Here is a 15,922-nt window from a genome sequence, read left to right on the forward strand (position 1 = left end):
GTGACGCCATTTGCAGGCAAGATACATTTGAATTCATGCTTTACTTATCACAACATAGCTGCCCGCCTAAATATACAGCGGCAACCGCTGCTGCATAATATCGTAATTGTAGCTATCTGCTGTTGTCATCGCTCTTGATATTTCCCTGTAAGAGGCCAGCCGGCCTACTCCAAACCCATTCTTTGCTTCTGTGATTTCGTCTGGTCATCTTCATTATCCCCTGGTGGTTTTATATATGCACATATGGTAATTTCAGGGATCTGTTGGCTTATCTCAGAAGCCAAACAAGCGAAAACATCCTCACCCCCGCTTCCTTCCTCACCCCACTTCCCCCCCCCCCAAAAAAACCCTGGGTTTTCTGTGTTTGGGGCTTTTGGTACGAAAGAACTCCTCATCTTTATCTCCTCTCCCCTTTTTTATTTTTTGCTTTTCTTCCTCAGAAAACCAAAAGGGATGTAAATAACTTTGATCAAGACTTTACACGAGAAGACCCAGTATTAACAGCAGTGGACGAGACAATTATAAAGCAGATCAACCAAGAAGAATTTAAAGGCTTCTCATATTTTGGGGAAGAGCTGCTGCCATAAGAAGTCCCCGCTGCGCCATTTGGGGCCACCAGTTCACTGACACTGCAAGAGGGGTTTTCCCGCTACCCAGTCAAGAGCTACTTCTCTGACCTTGAGCCCATAACCCTTACTTTATACTATGTCTATCTATTTATTGTTATTTTCCTTTCGTCCTTGAGCTGGAGGCACTCACGATTTCCGTCTCACAAAGGAACACAAAATATTTTGTGCCAGAAGTTCGTGAAGGTAACACATTGCTGTTGTTTCTTGCTGCTGCTTTCCCCCCTCCCCTCAATTTGGGATCTTTTCTGTTGTTCTCCCTACCCCCATCCTCATCTAGCACCTTCATAAAATCATGGAATTGTAGAGTTGGAAGGGGACCATGAGGGTCATCTAGTCCAACCCCCTGCAGTGCAGGAATCTTTCACCCAACGTGGGGCTCACACCCATGACCTTGAGAGTCTTGTGCTCTACCGACTGAGCTATCCTGGCAGAACTAATTCATTCTGCCATTTTTGAGATTTAAAAAAAAGTCACTAGAAGGGTTCCCCTTCCCACTAACATGAGGAGATTTCTGAGAGCCAAATAGAATCTTTGAGGGCTGTGTTTGACTTCTAGGCACGAGGTTCTCCACCCCTTCTAACAGTTTTCCAAGACATGGTAAATGACTGTCCCATCGCACACTGGCACACGCACCTATCAAGTGTACTAAACGAACACTAAGATTTGCTTTCTGGCCCCTATGGAACTATCATAGAATTGTAGAGTTGGAAGGGACCACGAGGACCACCTAGGTCAACCCCCTGCAATCTTTTGCCCAAGGTGGGGCTTGAACCCGTGACCCTGAGATTAAGGGTCTCGTGCTGTCCCGGCTGAGCTATCCAAACCAAACCAATAGGTGGAGATAAAGTCGCCTTGTGTTGACTTTCCTGAACTGAATTTGAATCGGTCCATCGGATTTGCTATGGCAGCACGGTGCCCAAAAACATAGCTGTCGGAAGCCGATTCCTCAAATACGGACAGACAGCTCAAAGATCAGCCATTCACCTTTCGCAAAAATACCCTTCCGTTTCTTTTTAATGAAAAGAGTCCTTCAGGTCACTGCAGTTCTGAACTGGCTGTGGGCGAGGGACCCATGGAACTAGATTTCATCTCCAAGCTTTGATCCTCTTAAGCGCAACCGTGGCTGGTGGGCGGAAGTCAGGAAAGCGCAGACAGCAGTAGGTGGAGCCACAGCCAGTGATGGGCAGAGGCAACCAAGTATACTTTTGCCCCCACCCCTCCTCCCTGCCAAGTTCTACAAAGGTAACACTGAGACTAAGGAGAGGGGGAGCTGGCAGACAAGTGCCACCTTGTGTGTTAAGAAGACAGGTACAGGTGAAACTCGGAAAATTAGAATATCGTCGAAAAGTGCATTTATTTCAGTAATGCAACTTACTGTTTTTTCTTTTTCTTTTAATTTTTACAAATGCTTTCTTTTGGAAATCCCACAGTAATAAAACAAATACTTACAATAATACAAAAACAAACATTGCTATTACATTTCATCAATTACATTCCATTTATAATTGACCCGCTTAACGACAAATCATTACAATTACAACAAATAAAGGCTTGACATATCTTGCTTTGCATGTCATGCATCTATCTAATATATTGGTTTCACCTTTTAAGTTGCGTTACTGAAATAAATGCACTTTTCGACGATATTCTAATTTTCCGAGTTTCACCTGTAGGTTGGGGGGGGGGGCCTGGCTGAGGTTGGTGGGACACCCTCTGCTTTTTAGGCTTAGGAGTTGCGTTCTAAGCAGAAGGCAATGCCCTTTCTTTCTCTTCAAAGTTCTGCTGCTTTGGGCTCCCTAGTTCGATAGAACCAGGCCATTCATTGCGTGCTAAGGGCATCTACGGCCCACAGTACTACCAGCTTGAGCTCAGTGAAGGAGCCTGGACAGAGGTTTCCCCGCTCCTTTGTTAATGCTGTTGAGAACAGAGGCCAGCAGTGCAGTAAGGGATGAAGGGGCTATAATGTGCATGGTTGCTACATAATTCCCACAGCTGTACTAAGATTCTTAGTGTGTGCTCAACCTAGGAGTAAACCCTGTTGCACACAGTGGGGTTTATCTCCAATTAAGCATGCGCACGATTGCATGAAAAAGGCAGGCTTGTATCCGGCTCCTTACGAGGTGCTTCCAGAAATCTGTCCCCGGCAACATTTTTGGCCCTCTAATGCAGGGTTTTTGCAAGGGTGAAATCTCCCTTTACCTCCTCCTCTCTGCTGGTTGTACCCTTGAGCTGCTTGCCAAGCCTTACCACAAAGCCATAAGTGAATGAGACACAGATATTTTGCCATGGATCTTGAAATAAATACCACCCAAAGACGCACTTCTCTGCAAAGTAAAAAAAAACAAAACTGCCTGACTGAAGGACTGATAAGAATGGTCAGGTAAAGTTGCCATGGAAAGTCTTGAAGATTGTATCAGGAAAATTGCTACCCCACCCCACCCCAAGATACGAAACAATGTTTTTTTTAAAAAAAAACACACACAACAAATGACAAATAAACAAATGTTTTATTAAATCATAAAATCAAAACAGACAAACTTAGATGCTTCATAGACAGGTGTTAAAGGGCTAAAGAGTGGGCAAATTATCCAAAAAAAACCAAAAACCCTGTAACTGCTTTAATAAAGCAGTATAGGTTTTCTGCAAATCTTACCGCTTCTCCGATGTGTACTACTTCTGTAGGAAAACTATTTTAGAAACTGGTACCTGAATCATTCATGTCATTGATGCAATGACAGGTGTGAAGGGGATTTTAAGAAAGATGTTTTTTTAAAAAGGAATCATTGTTTTGAATCTGGGTGATGCCCCACTCTACATTTACTTTTAACAGCAGCGTGTTACTTTTGCAGGCTTTTACAAAGGAAAAAAAAATGGGCATGGTTCTTTGTGCATAGCCTTTTCCCTCTCCGTCCCTTCTCTGCTGGCCTTGAGCCAGGAGCAGCCCACCACAAGCCCATGTGTCGATGCAGAAGCCCTCCCCTCCTCAGGGCTATGTGCAGAGGTTGCTAGAGCTGTCTGTTCAAATGCTCTGGGAATGAGAGGGCTGCTTTGAGCTAGCATCGCCGATACATATGAGCATCTCATAGTAGGTAGTGGCTGAGGGTCAAACTAGCTAAACGTCTTTGCATTTCGCATGCACTCGAAAAAATAAATGCACCCAGCAGCTGCATTTCCTCCCAATGCAAACAGCAACTTCAGAGGAGCTGTTTTCATCAGGACTCCAAGTAGGGAGAGAAAGGGTTAAGCCCCATCTGTGACCTCAGTAATTATTGGCCCCTCCAACAGCTGCTGGTTGCATTTAAAAATAAGAAGGTGTGCTGCATGCAAAGACGCATTTGGCAGCGCATTTCGTTTGGCCCCAAGGCATTGTGGGGCTTCTGGTCCTGGCTAAGGGCTGGGCAGAAACAGGAAGGAGGAAGGATTAAGGATAACATGATACTGTACTACTGTACTATGGGTCCAGCTGGGTCATGACCAATAGTGCTACTGTTCTTTTGTGTGTGTTTTTGATATTTAGAAGAAGAAAAAAATAATCTGGTATAAAAACTGTGCTATACAGGAAGAATACAAAGCCAGGCAAAGCCATTCATTATGTGAAATGTGTATCAAGAGACTGAAGATCAAGATTCAGAAACTGACATTGCTAAGAGTTGTAAATGGATTTTCTTGTGCAGTCGTTGAAAAAATAAATAAGGTAACTCATGTGGACAGTACATTAACAAATGTGAAGTTACCGCCTGTAGATTTGCTGACAGTGTTATGTACTTATATTTTTGGGAGTACCCTGTGTTGTGCGTGTGTGTACGTGTATCGTTGAGTGATGTGTATACTATATATATATATATATTATGTACATACACACACGCTGATTGAGCAGTTAAGGGAATCCAATTTTATTTGTTGCACTTGGATTTTCCAATTGCAGAATTTATATATACTTGTGACTGGCAGAGTGGCACTCAAAGAAGCTTTTTTCCTTTATCGTTTCTCCTTCTCTTTCTCTCTCTCTCTCTTGCCTTTTGTACAGATGAGGATTTTGTATATAGGTGTTTACTGCAAGGCCTGTGGAATTCAATGAATATAGAGGTATCAACTGCTGCATGTTCAGGCATATTATTAAAAAAAAACCCCCACAAAAAACAAAGTTAGCCTATGAAAGAATAATTATGAATATGTCCATGTGCAATACTCTGTATGTGTATTGGTTCGAGTTACTGTCCCAGATGATTCCCCCCCCCTTTATTTGTTTGTTTTCTATTATTAAAAGAAAGAAAGATGTATACCTATATTAAGCTGTACTAAATCTCCTGTATAGTTAAACTCTATATGGAATGATAGAGGTGGGGGTGGGGGGTGGGGAGGAAGGGAAGGGCCATGATTGACAGAAGCACAGGCTTCCGCAGGCCACTTTCTCGTACTGTCTCTATGGCATGTGGAGACTCCTTCCCTCTCCCGCTCAAATAACACGAGGAGCTCTGGACCACGTGACAAGAACCCCACGCCTGTGGAAAGCGATAATGTTCGCACCAGTCATATTTGAGCAACTGACAGGGCCCACTGCTGACATCTGCAGTGGCCCCTACATTGTTATTTTCTCTTTTTTTTTAAAAAAAAGTATGGCTTAGTGCCTTGAGCTGCCACGTTCACTTCCCACAATACGCCTGATAATGGGGCTTCGCTCCAGGGCATTGTGGGAAATGAAAACGGCAGCCACATTCAGCCCCCCACCCCCACCCCGTCACACTGCTCAGGCCACTAAGTAAGTCCATCGGCGGAGGAGGGGGCCCACCGGAGAGCCAGTGAAAACAGCACACATGCCCCAAGTTTGAGCCAGGGCAGCTGGCCTGAAGAGGAGGCTCGACATGGGCTCCTGCAGCGGCAGGCATCACTGGTGACATCGTGGGCTGGAGCCGCACAAAAGGATTCTCCCCCGCTGCACACATAGCCTGAGAAAAGTTGGTCCCGGGGATTCTTCTGAAACAGGCAGGGTAGGTTAGCGTCGGTTTTGCGCCTGGCTGTTCATAGCAATTGCTATATTCCTTTCCACTGTGGTTTTTTTCCTTTTTGTTTGTTTTCGTATTTAAACTCAGGTGTAGTGTTTTGTATGTATGTTTATATATAAATAAATATAAATGTATATTTATATATATATACACATATATATTGATGGTTTCAAATGATTAAATATGCTAAATCAAGTTACGTGGTCATGTGTTGTCTAGCTTACCGATGTGGTAACGGAACAAACCTCTAAGAATAATTTAATTTATCTTCACAAAAAAACTTAAGGGCTGGAGCAGGACGGGGAGGGGGCAGGAATAAAAAGGACCCCCCCCACCCCTCCAGCTCACGGAGTGGAAGCACAGAGATGTCACAAAGGTCATATCATCTCATTAATTTTATGTTCATTTGGGGTGGGGGATCATGTAGAGCTGCCCATTCATTTTCTGCGTGGTGATATTTCTGCCCTGTGTATTTCTGCCACATGCTAAGCTTTGGCCAGCCGAAGCGTGAACTGGACAATGCTAGAGTTGTCTTTTCCTTAGGCGAACCAAACAGAGGCTTTGGAGGTAGGGCAAGTGGCCTCCAGAGGCTGCCCATAAGACTGGCTAGAATGAGAAAACTATCGTACAGCGCACTATACTGCTTGCATGGAACGAGAGGCCTTTATACAAAACGGGGGATTAGCAAAGCCTTTTTAAAGGGAGTCGGGCATTGCACAAAGCTTCCCGTAAGCAAAATTGTGGAGTGTGTGATTCCCTCGTTCCTGGTGTGAAAAATCACAAACCGCCATTCGTCCCTTTTGAAGGGGGTAGGGGGAGGAAGCCCCAACCAACACCTGCATTTCTTTCTTCAAGATGCTGAACAGAAAAGCAAATAGCTTCACACAGGCAGAAACTGCGGCTACAATCTTGGGAGTGCTCTGCCTGCCTCATCCCAGCAAGAGAGGTCCGTGCAGGTATTAAATGCCCTTCATTCAGTGGGTGTTTGCCAATGCATTTGGGGTGATACAGGCCTCCATCTGCATGGCAATTCTCACTTGAACCCGGTTGCGCTGTCTCAATGCACCTTCTGATAGTGGGTGCATCAGCCTCTAAAGCCGCCAGGTTGTTTTGCAAGGCTACAACTGCATTGAAGGCTTGTGGGGTTTAAGTAGCCTGGCTGTGTGCAGGGAATGCTGCCTTCGAGTCAGTTTCAAGTGAATACATAGAATCATAGCATTGTAGAGTTGGAAGGGACACCCAAGGGTCATCTAGTCCAACCCTCTGCAACGCAGGAATTCAATTCAAGTAGTTTGGTTTACACTAGCAGGTTTTTGTCTGTTAACTTTGAACTTATTTAAAATGAACACACTGTTACATTTCTTCCTCTTCTGTAAAGCTTCTTTTCCACCACCCCTCTTTTTTTTGTTCAAATGTGTGCAAAATGTGTGCAAAATGCCATGGCAAACAAAAATTTGAAAAAATAAATAAATCAGGATATTTTTCTCTATCTCTATTTTTAGAGACACCGTTTAGTGTGCATGTGGGCGGGAGGGAATTCCATATTATTAAAATAATGCTATCTCTCCAATAAAGCTTTTTTAAAAATTAAAAACAAAAAACAGACTTCTTTTGAAATTATGTCCAGAATAGTTCTGGGGGGGAAATATGAAATGTATTCCGTTTTAGAGGAGCAGGGAGGTATTTTTTTATTGTGAGGCTTTCTTTGTACAGAATTTTTTTCCTACGGTTGTAATTTGAATCTCTTGCCATTCGTTAGGGTTATTTCATTGTAGTCATTGTTGCTGTGCCAAATGTACTGTATTCAAAAGGATGTGAATGTGTATTGTTTCAGAACCTAATAAATCAAGGATGTTAAAATCTTATTTCGCATCTCTCACAAGTCTTTTCAAATGAACGAAGAGGTTATTATGGAGATAGAGGATAGTATATACATTACATGTCAGCATTATTATTATTATTATTATTATTATTATTATTATTATTATTATTACTACTCATTTATATTTTGTTGGCATCCATCTGTGTTGAGAGACAATGGAGTGCACCTCTGGGGGTGAAGTCCAACTGCTGTGTTAGCAGCATCAAAGTGACCTGCCTTGGTTGCAAGCCTGGGCAATATGTATGGAGGTCCTGGGCTGCCCAGGCAACAAGACCTCCCTCTTGGCCACGCTGATGTAGTCCAAAGGAAAGCAGAGCAATACATTTGCCATGAACTTGGCTGCAGGAGTTGCCTGAACTATACTGCTTTATATTTTTAAGGATGGGGGGGGAAATCTCAGAGTGGTTTATACCCTGTTTCTCCTATTTTAAGACGTAGTCATAAAATAAGCCATAGCAGGATTTTTAAGCATTCAAGGAATACAGTGGTGCCTCGCTTAACGAATGCCCTGCTTAACGAAATTTTCGCTAAACGAAAGTATTTTTCGAGCGGAGGTTACCTCGCTAGACGAATGCGTTTTACGAAAAATTCGTCTAGCGAATCGCAGTTTCCCATACCGTGTTTCTCATATTATAAGACATGTCTTATACTTATTTTTTCCTCAAAAAAACACACTATGGCTTATTTTCAAGGGATGTCTTATTTTTTTCCTCCTCCTCCTGCCGCGGCCGGCATTGCTGCTGCGCCTATCACTATGTCTTATTTTCGGGGTATGGCTTATATTCTTTGAATGCTTAAAAATCCTGCTATGGCTTATTTTATGGGTATGTCTTAAAATATGAGAAACAGGGTAGGAATGCATTGAAATTCAATTAATGCGTTCCTATGGGCCAAAAAAAATTCAATGCATTCCTATGGGATTCGCTAGACGAATTTTTCGCTATAAGAAAAGACTTAATTTTGTCTAGCCAGGCACCACTGTATAAGCCATACCCTGAAAATAAGACATAGTGATAGGCGCTGCAGCAATGCAGATGGAGGGGAAAAAAATAAGACATCCCCTGAAAATAAGCCATAGAGTGTTTTTTGAGGAAAAATAAATATAAGACGGTGTCTTATTTTCAGAGAAACACGGTAGTAAAAACAATCCAGAATAAAACATTAGAGAAGAAAGTAAAGTATAAAGTATACATTCTGAGCAACATAATGAATTAAAAAATCATTTAAAAAGTAAAAAAAAATTAAAAAGCAACATAGTTAACAAGAAACTAAAGTATTATTTTAAAGATTGCAAGTACAGAATGCACATTTAACATACGTGTGTGTGTGTGTGTGTGTATTTAGGGTTGCCATATTTCAAAAAGTGAAAATCCGGACAGAAAAATTGTTGAGCTTTCTTCTTTTGGCAAAATCTCAAAAAAACAAAACAAAAACACCCCGAAGTTTCCCCAACAGATCAACATTTCCAATATAGGCTGCCCGGACATTTTGCCACTTTTCGAAAATTCCACCCAGATGCCATTTTCGGTGGACGAATCCCGGCTATGTCTGAGAAATTATGGACGTATGGCAGCCCTAATATATTTCAAAAGAAAACATTTCTAAAGGAAGTCGAAAATAAAATGCATCTTTAAAGCAGCATAACTGGAAAGAGAATCATGGGTTAGATCTGCCTGTTTTTGAATTTCATAATACGCCATTTTGAAATGCACAGAGCTCACCTGAATGTGTTAAAATGGACCCCAGAGCACATAGTCCCAACAGCCACTGAAATCCTTACATATTTTTGTGCATTTCTGGTTGGTGTTCAAAGGAGCAAATTGATCTAAATTCTGCATACCCTTGAAAAGGGGCATTGTCCAAACTAGCTCCATTTGCCTAGAAAAGGAAGTCTCAAACTTTCCAGACCCAGGATGTACTTTTAAACCCAAACATGCTTTTGGTGACCCCTTTTTTAATCTTTTATCCTATGTTTGATGGCGGTGCGATTGTGGCAAGCGACCTTGGATCAGGCTGTGAAACACCAGCGAGTTTCCAACCCACCAGTTGAAGGAAGTGACCTGGAAGGCATTGCAGCAATTAGATTCTTAACTGCTGAGTTTTAAGGCCAAAAGCATCTTATCATTTGGAAGAGGATTCATTGGGGGTGTTTGGTTTTGTGTGTGTGTGTGTGTGTGTGTGTGTGTGTCTTTATGCGAAATTACAGCATCCGTGTGTGTGTGGGGGGGGTAATTTACTTAATGCTAAAAGCTGCAAGCTAGCTAACGTTTACTCTGCGCACACAAACGAGAAACTGATTTTGGAAGCAGAGAGGATTAACAGCTGGGTAAGTGATAATTCTGGAGTATACAGAGAGCAGCAATAGTATTATTCACCCAGTGAATAATAAATACCCTGACCTTCTGCTCCTTGCCTGTAAACAAGAGATTCCAGGCATTCTCCTTGGAACCATGCAATTTCAAGGCAAAAATTAAGCCCGGCCATAAAAGTTCTTCCTTAAGCAACTAGAAGCTGGAAGTGGAAGAATGAGAGACCTTGGGAGTGTGACGTTATCACACCACAAATTCTCCCCGGCCATTGCCTCCTCAGCATCTGAGGAAACACGCTGCTATGATGAGATCTTTCAAAGGCAGGCTGGAGAAACTGCGACCCTTGAGTTGTTGCTGGACTCCCACCAGTCCCAGGTGGCATGGCCATTGTCCAGGGATGATAGGAATTGGGAGTCCGGCAACATCTCAAAGGTCACAAACTCCCCCAACCGCTCTTTTAAAGACAGAAAATTCCATATGGCTACATCCCAAACCATCCATGGACATGATTATTATTATTTATTTATTTTATTCAGCTTATATACTTTATTTATTTTTTTAAAAATCCCAGGGTTGTGTACAACAATAATAACACATTTCATGGCACATCAGTGATAAAAAATGCATTAATAACAAATGGCGTAAAAGTAAAAAAAAAAAAAGCACCGCCAAACCCCACCCCCACCCCCCCCGCACAGCTTTAACAGGCCATAGATTTTTAATGGCCAAAGGCCTGGGTAAAAATGGATGTTTTTCCCTGGTGCCTAATTATCAAGGCTCCTGGGTGCTTCGCACGAGTAAGAAGCTCCAAACGCCGTGGCTGGTTTTCACAAAGTTTTATTATATACATATGTACAAGACAGAGCTAAAGAGTCCATGACTGTTCAGTCCGAGTCAGAATCCGGAAGTGCTGCTCGGCAGGACTTTCTCCAGCAAAGCAACCTTGGCACCCTAAATCTCCTCCTCTGCTCCCGGTGCTCTCCCCCCCCCCCCCCCCGCATAACTGGGGGGGGGATGGAGGGACCACTTTCCCCTCCCCTCCTGAGCTGCTCAGTTGCTTCTCCCCAGAAACCTCCCCTTCCGCAACATTGCACTCTGATGCTCCCAACGCCTCCTGTGGCTGCTCTGAGCCGGCAGCATCCCTCTCCTCCTGCACCATCTCGCTGGGGTCTTCCCTGGCACCACTCAGCTGGGCTCTCTGCTGACCCCTGGTGGTGGGCCCCTGACACTAATGATGGCACCAGGGAAGCCTCTCTGGGGAGAGCATTCTACAGTCAGGGAGCCACCACAGAAAAGGCCCGCCCTTGTGTTGTCACCCTCCGAGCCTCTTGGGGAGAGAGGACCCAGAGATGGACCTTAGAAGACTAGCATAAGGTGTGGGTTGGATTGTACGGAGAGAGGCAGTCCTAAGGTCCTGAACCATGTAAGGCTTTCTCGGTCAGCGCCAGTTCTTTGAATTGGACCCAGAAACTGAATGGCAGCCCGTGCAGTCGGGCCAGGCTTGGTGTTATATGCTCAAACTGTCTTGTTGTGGTGAGCAACCTGACCATATTCTTCAGCAAGACTAGCATCAAGGATCAGCATGAGTGGCCCCAGTCCTGAGCAGCAGAACCACAGGTGAGAACCCTCTTGACTTTCAGCATGGACTGCAAACAGCTTGTTCATCTGCCTCATACTCTGGTCCAGAGGGGATGAGCAAGCAAACAACAGTGGGTGGGGGGGGGGAGGAACTGCCACTGCTCATTGGGTCTTTCTGGCAAGCAAGCAGGTGGCAGCAATAGTGGCTCAATGTTCTAAATTAAGTGGCATTGCTTCTCCCAGATATTACCACTTCAAACTGGTGAGAGATGGAGATGATTTACGTCAGATTTCTCCGAACGTTTGACCCTTTGTTGGGTTGGCATCAACCCTGAACCAAATTCTTAGGAATGTAAATGAAATAAAGTCAAGAAATACCAACACATTATCAACATTTATTAATCATTTTTTGTCCAACCCTGGCCCAGCTCTTTAATCATGCCCTACAGAATCCCATCAACCCCACGGGTCAATATCAATCTCCTTGAGACATCTTGGTTTACATGCTTGAATGCGCCAAGGCAGAAAACTTCTCCCTGAAGAGGCATTGCTAGGTACTTAAAGGACTTGGGGCACAAGCCCATGGCACAAATTTGGGGGGCGTGGGGATTGCACTTGCTAATTTATATGCATTGGCACTTCTGGGCAAGTTAAGGAGTGTGGGTCTCACCAGCACTGAGCACTGTGCAAGCCATAGCTGCCAAGTCTCCCGTATTCCCCGGGAAACCCCCGTTTTTCCAGCTGTCCCCAGCCGAAAAAACGATTTTTTTTGTTTCCCCCGGTTTATTCCGGCGCGGCGGCCATTTTGGAACTGGGCGGAGCATGCTCAGAAGCGACTTTTGATGCTGCTTTGCCCAGTTCCAAAATGGCGGCAGCGCTACTTCTGGTCTGCTACTTCCGGTCCAGTCCCTTATTTCTCAGGCCGGAACTTGGCAGCTATGGTGCAAGCCTTGATCTGATCCCATGTCCTTCAGAAAGATACAACTGACCTCTTACTTGCCTTCCCAAAGCAAATACTCAGGCGATATACTCTCTCACCCTGCCTAAGGACAGGCCCGGCCCTGACAGAACAAGCTTTGAAGCAATCCACATTAGGCTGGACCCAGAGCTTTGTGGACAAATAGTCTCTCAAAATTCTGCATGCTGTTATTGGGCAGGTCAATTTGGGGCAGCAAGGGACCATTTCATCAAATCTCTCCAGGTGGCGAAGAAAGTCTTTAGCAATAGCAGCAGCAGAGTTTCTTCCTTTTCTCATTATTATTATTATTATTATTATTATTATTATTATTATTATTATTATTTTGTGGAGGTGAGAGGGGTTGGGTGTCATTGCAGCAACTGTCTTGGCACAGCTCAGCCAACCATTTTGCATCCTCCACAATGTGCTGGGACCAAGTCCCCATCTACGTTATAGATTTAAAGCATTCTTATACCATTCTTATCCCAGAGTGGTTTAACTGTCAAACCCTCTTCCCAGGGAACTCTGGTGAGGGTAATAGGGGCCTACTAACAACTCTCAGTACCCTCGGCAAATGACAGCTCCCAGGATGCTTTGCAGGGACGCCATGACTGTTTAAAGTGGTATAATTGGGCTTTAAATTGATGGTGCGGATGCAGCCTAACTTTGTTCCGGGGCATTGCAGGTGGGAAAGGGAATGGCACCCCCCCCACCCCAACAAAATATGATGGAGAACATCTGGAGAGAATTCTTTGAAGTGGCCTTCTTGTATGCTGGGGCAGGGGGCAGAATTTTCCTCAGGAAACGTCCTTTGGGAAATTTCAGTTCAGCTCAAGTCTGGCATGCAGCCACATCCCCAGCCCTGCCTTTTGGATGAAGGAGGCGAAGCTCCATGCCTGGAACTTACTTTGGAAGGGATTTCCCCAGCATTACTCACTTGCCAGCCCCAGCATGTGAGAGAAGCCACTCTATAACCCCATATTTATTGTGATAACAGTGAGTCATACACTTCATCACTTTTAAAAGGGGGGGGGAGCTGTGGTGCTGCAGCGGAACACAAATGGGCATCAGATCCTCTTAGCCAACCCTACATAACTGATGGTAAGAGATGATCCATTGCAGCCCCAGGAACTACTTATTAACAGAAAGCGCCTGCAGGGTTTCATCTGAGGCCATCAAAATGACAGCTCTTTCAAGAGACGCGTTGTGCAATCACTGATTTCCCAATACTTAATTTTGGCCATCGGGAATGAGTTCAGGCAGCCACAAAATTGCCTGTTGTTTCCAAAACAGCAATCTCTGACCTGGCAAAAATCCTCAGGCTTCTGATCTGGTGGCTGCTGGAGGCATTAGCTCTGAGATGAGTACACAACTAGTACACAACTTAATGGTCTTGCTGCTGTTGCTGCTGCTGTTAAATTTGTTAGCCGCTTTATCTTTCCCAAGGCAACCCAGCCTTACATCTATTAAACTTTTACATCAGACAGTTACCCTATTTTATTTGTAAGGATTTGTGTATTTAGCATGCACACCTGTCACCTAGGCCCCACTTAATCGTTTGCAACAGTATTATTATTATTATTATTATTATTATTATTATTATTATTATTATTATTATTACAGTCATACCTCGGTTTAAGTACGCTTCAGTTTGAGTACTTTCAGTTTAAGTACTCCGCGAACCCGTCTGGAACGGATTAATCCACTTTCCATTACTTTCAATGGGAAAGTTCGCTTCAGGTTAAGTACGCTTCAGTTTAAGTACGGACTTCCAGAACCAATTACTCCACAGATCCATCTGGGACGGATTAATCCACTTTCCATTACTTTCAATGGGAAAGTTCGCTTCAGGTTAAGTACGCTTCAGTTTAAGTACGGACTTCCAGAACCAATTACTCCACAGATCCGTCTGGGACGGCTTAATCCACTTTCCATTACTTTCAATGGGAAAGTTCGCTTCAGGTTAAGTACGCTTCAGTTTAAGTACTCCGTGGACCCGTCTGGAACGGATTAATCCACTTTCCATTACTTTCAATGGGAAAGCTCGCTTCAGGTTAAGTATGCTTCAGTTTAAGTACTCTGCGGACTGTCTGGAATGGATTAATCCACTTTCCATTACTTTCAATGGGAAAGCTCGCTTCAGGTTAAGTACAGACTTCCGGAACCAATTGTGTACTTAAACCGAGGTACCAATATATTATTATTAAATGTCTATGCCACCCTTCATCTGAGGAACACAGGGTGGTTTACAATATAAAAGCACAAAAACAGATATACTGTATAATGAAGGTGCCTGGTGAGCCTCCCTATGGGAAGAGCAGTCCACAAACAGGGATCCATCACAGAAAAGGCCGTCTAGACCTCTTGTGGAGGAGGCACATGAAGAAGGGCCTCAGGTTGGTTCATATGGAGAGAGACAATCCAGATATGGGGTGGTGGTGGTGGCGGTTTCTTTTCCTGTCCAGCTGGCAAAACAACCTCACAGAGGTCTTTGGCTGGCCAGTAAAGTATATCATACTGTACAGGTGAAACTCGGAAAATTAGAATATGGTTGAAAAATGCATTTATTTCAGTAACGCAACTTAAAAGGTGAAACCAATATATGAGAAAGATGCATGACATGCAAAGCAAGATATGCCAAGCCTTTGTTTGTTGTAATTGTAATTATTTGTCATTAGGCGGGTCAATTATAAATGGAATGTAATTGATGAAATGTAATAGCAACATTTATTTTTGTATTATTGTAACTATTTGTTTTATTACTGTGGAATTTCCAAAAGAAAGCATTTGTGAAAATTAAAAGAAAAAGAAAAAATAGTAAGTTGCGTTACTGAAATAAATGCACTTTTCAACCATATTCTAATTTTCCGAGTTTCACCTGTAAGTGTGTCACACGGGAAAAGAGGAAAATGGAGCGAGCTTGTTTTCTGCTGTTCCTGAGGGTAGGACCCAGACCAATGGCTTCAAGTTACAAGAAAGGAGATTCCAAGTAAACATCAGGAAGAACTTTCTGACGGTAAGAGCTGTTTGACAGTGGAACAGACTCCTCCGGGAGGTGGTGGACTCTCCTTTGGAGGTTTTTAAGCGGAGGTCGGGTGGGCGTCAGTCATGGATGCTTTAACTGAGATTCCTGCATTGCAGGGGGTTGGACTAGATGACCCTCGGGGTACCGTCCAGCTCTTACAATTATATGACGAAATGGGCTGTTGGTTTGACACAGCATGCTCAAGCCTCTTTGCTTTTTCCAGCCTGCTCTGTGCAGTAAAGGGAAAGTCCCTGTCAGCTGCACAAGGAGCAGCGTTGCCTAGAGAGAAGTCCAGCCCTCGTTGGACGTTTCATTCAAAGAGAGATGACGAAAATACTTCGCCGTCTCTCATGGCAGATCCGGATGAAACTGTGAACTTCCGCTACAGGGAGCCACAAGATTCAAAAGGGTTCGTGACTCCAGTCAGCCCACCCGCTAACAGTCCCAATTTGAGGAGCACAGATACAATATCCTGAGTTATCGTGACCTGTGTGTAAAATCCCAGCCACTGAGTGCATCAAGGGGAAAGAGAAGATGA

At 43.8% G+C, this 15,922-nt stretch overlaps 1 protein-coding gene across 1 annotated transcript in view; it reads left to right on the plus strand.

The window, feature by feature from the left end:
* The window catches only part of PRKCE (protein kinase C epsilon), a 321,969-nt gene extending 319,891 nt beyond the window's left edge, over positions 1–2,078 (plus strand). Inside the window, exon 15 of the mRNA XM_035111183.3 lies at positions 441–2,078. Coding sequence (XP_034967074.1) covers positions 441–587 — 147 coding nt within the window. The 3' untranslated portion in view covers positions 588–2,078. The remainder of the gene's footprint in view (positions 1–440) is intronic.
* The last annotated feature ends 13,844 nt before the right edge of the window (positions 2,079–15,922 follow it).

Source organism: Zootoca vivipara, chromosome 3 (assembly GCF_965207765.1).
Source record: "Zootoca vivipara chromosome 3, rZooViv2.hap1.1, whole genome shotgun sequence".
Classification (NCBI taxonomy): Eukaryota; Metazoa; Chordata; class Lepidosauria; order Squamata; family Lacertidae; genus Zootoca; species Zootoca vivipara.